Source organism: Armigeres subalbatus, chromosome 2 (assembly GCF_024139115.2).
Source record: "Armigeres subalbatus isolate Guangzhou_Male chromosome 2, GZ_Asu_2, whole genome shotgun sequence".
Taxonomy (NCBI): domain Eukaryota; kingdom Metazoa; phylum Arthropoda; class Insecta; order Diptera; family Culicidae; genus Armigeres; species Armigeres subalbatus.
In genome coordinates, this window is record NC_085140.1 from 341,878,263 (window position 1) to 341,883,946 (window position 5,684).

The following is a 5,684-nucleotide window of genomic DNA, read 5'->3' on the forward strand; positions in this document are numbered from 1 at the left end:
TTGCAGTAAGGATAATAAATACATCATTCCAAAGTGAGCAAAGATAATCTAAACGTGTTTTCTTCTTGTTTATTCATAGCAAATCTTTCTCACAATTTATAGTGACAGTCACACTGTTGAAAAGTTTACATACGACAGTGCAGGGATGTCCATAACTAATTTCGAACAATCGATCATAAACAGACTGATTTTTTTTTTCTTTTACTACACTTATTTTCCCTGATAATACAGAAAATAAATTTCCGATCCAAAACTGCTCCAATAGTTGTGCTGTTCTGCATATAAGAAAAATGTTTGCGGCGCGTTAGAAAATATTGATTCAATTTCTTTTGGGTCGAAAATAATTGCAAGTACTAGTTTTTTCGCTTAAGATTTTTTATCCATAGTTGCCAGCATCCAGGAATTGTTGAATATATATGCGTGGAAAGCCATGTTTAGTTTTAGTAATCGCCACCAGAAAGGTTTTGTATCAATATGCGGGTGTTCTCAACAGTTCTTACTTTTCTCGAAAAATGTATTTGATGTTGAAGGTTAAGCAGGAAGGTAGGTAACTTCACCTACCAAATATTTTTGCTAAATTTGAAAAGGTAAAATAAATTACCCTTGAAACCGTTTGATGCAGAAGTAAAACTTGTTTTTTGCTAAAAAGTTACAAGAATATCTTCATGCAGCCGAAAAACTACACGTTCCATTTATTTTCTACGTTCACATATGTTTAAATCAGGTGATTAATTTCCATTGACTGCAAACTGAAGCTGTTTAGCTAGTTTGCGGTCAACCCAAATTCGAATTTTCATATTGCGTTTCTAGATTTGAACACCCTGTTAATTTGTTGGCGAACCCGTCTTTACTCAAAATTTTTCACCAGGCTTCACTGTCCCACTGTCAGCTGGATTTAATATCGCCAATAAGATTCTAAATAATAAAATTTAGTTAGATCAGTGTATATGGTTTTCACGGCTGCTGTATTTGTGTTCATATTCTAACGTTAATCCAACTAGAAAAACAATCTTTGAAATGTGAGTTAAAGAAAGTGACAAGGGATATTTGCAGTAATTTTGTGAATAAATAGACATGAACAAATAGATTCAAAGTGTTTCAAATTTATTGAGTATTTTCAGAGCGTGATACCATTTTTTCTCAGTAAATAATAATAATAAACTGGGCATAGTTTCTTAGCTTGTCACTAAATTAACCAAAATGTTCATCGGGGAGTTGATAAACGGATTTGATAAGCCGTGCAGAGATAAACGTCATTCGGCCATCATGATAACACTACCTTTGTCAGTAGTTAGAAAATTATGTAAACTTCTGATACGTGAAATGTCAGCAAAGAAAAATATAAAGACATGACACACAAGCTCGTAATCTGAACCAAATGCTCTCAAAGATCCATATATGTAAAATAAATGTCAAAATGTGATGAGCTCTTGAGAGCACGAGGAGGGATTGGTGCTTAGAATCCAGAAGTCGTTTCAAACTAGTAGCGTTAGAGAAGGTACGCTTCCGTAATTTAGGCAATGTTGAAAAAGTACTGGAATCCGATTAATCGTATGTATTAGAGAGGGGTTTCACTATACAAATACAACAAGTAAGAAGTCATGAATAAGGAAATTTTGATGACTCGAAAAATTTTAATGATGAAAACCAAAATCACAGCAAGAACCGGAAACCCTTAAACGATTTTATCTGAAAAAGAAAAGAAAAAGAAATTAGAGAGTTTCTTGGCGAGTCTGTAAAGATCTGAATCGATCTTTCCTGCTCTGGACCACGAGCTGAAAAAGTTAATGATTTTGAAGAATTATATAATGTGCAGTGAGAAAGAAATATAAAGAAAAGTTTAAAATTTGAGAATAGCTTTGCCAATAAAATCTAAAAAAATCGTGAGTCGTGAAGAAGAAATTGCTTTTCAAAAAGGAACAGAGTAAAGGAAGCGAGTCGTAGAAACAAAAAAAAATAGTGAAGCAGGCAGCGAGAAAAAAATCAGTCACACTCCTGTGGCGAATCCATCTTAGGATCCTACGCTGCGGGATCGGAGCCCGAAAGTATGTAGCGAGGTTAGGGTAGTGCGAGAGTCAACCGGTCCTCGACCAAAGGATCAGTTAACTCCATCGGACGGTATCCGGCGTGATTTTCACTCCCCACAAATGTGCCTATCGTCTCGTGGAAGCGTTAAAAAATTACCGTAGGCACCATCCAGAGAGCGCGGTCATCGGTATTGAATCAGTTCGGCCCATGCATCACACGTTACCCGTGATTAGCCTATCAATTCGTGATGTAGGTCCCCATCGGGAAAGACCAACAACGCCCGGTTAATCCGCCTGACCCATTAGTACTTTCGGCAAATCGGAGGCCCTCCGTAGGATACCACCCACTCCCAGAAAAGCGATTACCAACACTACGTCGATAGACATCGGACGTTCTGATCGCCACCCACCCGAAGAATTCAATTTCACAGCTTCCCAACTAGCATGTGTTCCCTGCGCCACCCACCAGGCGCACCGTATCGAATGCCGAAGAGTCGGCGAACATTTGCAACCAGTGCTGGTACAACTATCCTGCCTCCGATCTTCATCCTCGGTCGTCATCACTTCGATTTTGCACAAAACCACCCAGGGGGGTGGTAAGCAAACAGAAATATCGACTCGTCCTCAACCAGACCAACTGTAATTGTTGAACACTGGGCACGCTGAACCACCACACCAAAACGAGTTGGGAAGATCACGATTGTAAAGCACAGAGTAGGGGAAGAAACGAGGTATTTAGGGGAGACAGGAAGAAGACCCACGCAGAGAAGACATGACCGGGTGGTGACGTCACAAACAGGGTACTAGCAGGTGACCATCCGGCAATAAATCGGTACCGTTGGACATGACCATCTGCTCCGAGAGAATTGCTTGATGGGTTAGTCAGTGAGCAGTTAGCTCTAGTAAGGAGAGACAGAATGAGGGATTGTTAAAATTTTTTGAAAAAAAAAGCAGAAACTTAAAATGTTAAATGCTTCTGACTTTTTTATTATTATACAATTTTTTGCCAGAAGTTTTCTAATAAATTTTTCTCTAGGCACTACTAAATAATTCTCTTACTATACAATTGGAGGAATGAATATCTCGAGTAACCGCGAATAAAACTATTGGAATTCTTGGGGATTACGGGAGATTTAGAAATAGTTTGAGTTGGAAAGACACGTGGGAGAAGGATCTTCTGTTGAGGTAGGCGTAAACAACGCCAGAAGGCAGCCCAAAATTTGATTTTGGCAGACGACCAGTGTCAACCAAGCGCATGTCAATAATTTAAGAACCCCTACAGGAGCCTCGCTTACAATTTTGTATCACATATAATATAAAATGTTCCTTTTAAATTGATACTTCCTAAAAGTATAACCATATAGAAAAAAAGTCATTTTAACTGCACTCAAATTAGCTGACATCCAACACACAATCCTAGTTGCCAGCATCTGTTCACAAATTTGAATGTGCAAATAACAGAATAGGACGAAGTAAGTACACACGAACAGCAGGAAGGCTCGAATCAAAAAAATAGCGTTGTTTTTGTAAAGGGAAGCCAAAATCGATCTTCAGCGTTTAGTACACATTGATATTCAATTCGAAATCTTCAAAAATATGAATATCATTTCACATTGCAGTGCATGGATTTAATATTTTGAAAGTCAGACTCTTAAAGATGTGAATATGTTTAGTATATAGGAAAAGTAAAATAATAAATCATTCATCGGTGCAACCAAACTGCAATTCCAAACATTCATTTCAACTCCGGTAGATATTCATTTTTACGTCTGATTATCAATCGGCCATAAGGATCGGGCGGATAATTTGGTTTGGAAGTTTGATATATGCTGCGAGATATTTGAGCCTGTACATTGTCGATGTCCAGATCAAAACGTCTATGCAAATCGATAGTGTAAAACGAAAGATTTCCAACCTTGAGTATAACGTTGTTTTTTTTTTCTGAGTCGATTCTTTGACTTTTTTATTGTCAAATTTCAAAAAGAACCGTATTATTTGACGTGCCTCTAAAATATTTTCAAAATTAAAATAAATGCAAAAAAGATTAAAGAACGTCATAGCAGGCAAACGAGCTGCAGAAATTGGGCCAATGTAAGATGAAAGCCGGCAAAAAGTGTGAGAACAGAGCGAGTTATACAAACGAGATGTAAATGCAGAATATTAAGTATTAACTTCAACAGCTTAACGCTTCTTAGTCTTCCAAATGTTTCACCGTGTATCGATATAGTGCACTATGCGGTTTGAACGCGCAACATCTGAATTTGGTTAGGAATATTGCATTTTTCACAATTGTTTAGATTTCATGATAATTCTACTCTACCCGTTTTAGAATCCCGTAATTCGCCAAACACGCTTTTAAAGGCGATGATGAATATTAAACTATTTCGTCATGTTGAGCCTCGAACTTGATCACTGCCATATAAGCAAAGGCTAATTAAAATTAGGTGCCTCTAAGAAACAAATATCGTATGCGGGAAAATTAGATAACCTTTATATCGTGTAACTTTGACGCCTAATCAAGTAAAATCAAAGTCAAATTTAATTTGTGATAACTAAATTATTCATTTAGAGTAAAGTCTAAATAGGTATAAATGTCGCAACATGATATTAGTAGAAAAAATGTCTACCACAATTTTTGCTATAACATTTTTCTGTTAATTATTCCGATTAACTTTAATCGATTATGTGCACAAAAACATAAGATATCTCATTTTTTTGTTGTGATGACATTTTGAAGTGTGTGTGTTTACCGATCCTCCATATTTTGGGTAGTTTCGTTTCGGCGTGTATCGATCCTTTTGGGCACGGATGGCGCCACATGCGGTGTCGCCAAAATTTCGTGAGTGAATCCTGTTAATATATTATGTTTCCAGTTGCGCCAAGTCCCACCACCTGAAACTAAAACGGGTTTAAAACAAAATCCTGCAGTCGACCATGAACACCCCACACATGACATGAACATCTGAGGTCCATCGTTTGGCCGGGGTGAAAACATCATATTGTAAACGCTATTGTAGCTATTGTAGCAAAATATATAAGCAAAATAGAACCTTTAAAAGGTCATTATGTAGAACTATTGCAAGGAAAAAATAATTAAATTAAACACGAAAACATGTACCTTTATACAGATGAAAAGGCCATGCGCTAATTCGTCCAGGGCGGCAATTCCCGATGGTCCGATTTAGCATTTTAGCAGGACAAAACTCACTTTCTTCGTTCTCATGCATTTTAGACACTCGTCTAAACACAATTTGTCAATTTTTTTTGATGGGGTGCCCTCTAAATCTGTTTGAAGGCATCAGGACAAAATTTCAGCCAAATCGGTCAATGTTTGGGCGGTGCTAAACTCTTTGGATGTTCATATGAAAAAAAAAAACGGAGAATCACCGAAAAACAATAATTTGGAGCTAGATGCCACCATTTACGATGCAGAACTATGATACCCACTCAGTTCTTGCAGAAAAAATACATAATTTGATGTTGAAAACCATGAGATGATTAGAGTTTTTCATGCAAAGCTTTTAGCATTTTAATGAATTGTTGTATGGATGAATTTATTATTTTCTAGTGTAAAAGAAACGAAATTTGCTCAAAGGGGAAGGAAGTGTTTATGTAGCACTTACTTAATGAGAGCCAACATAGCTACGTAACTTCTAG

At 37.1% G+C, this 5,684-nt stretch overlaps 1 protein-coding gene across 1 annotated transcript in view; it reads left to right on the forward strand.

Moving 5' to 3' along the window:
* Positions 1-512: 512 nt before the first annotated feature.
* Positions 513-5,684, forward strand: part of LOC134210014 (uncharacterized) — a 27,587-nt gene continuing 22,415 nt past the window's right edge. The window contains exon 1 of the mRNA XM_062686039.1: positions 513-543. Within this exon, the coding sequence (XP_062542023.1) occupies positions 513-543 (31 nt within the window). The remainder of the gene's footprint in view (positions 544-5,684) is intronic.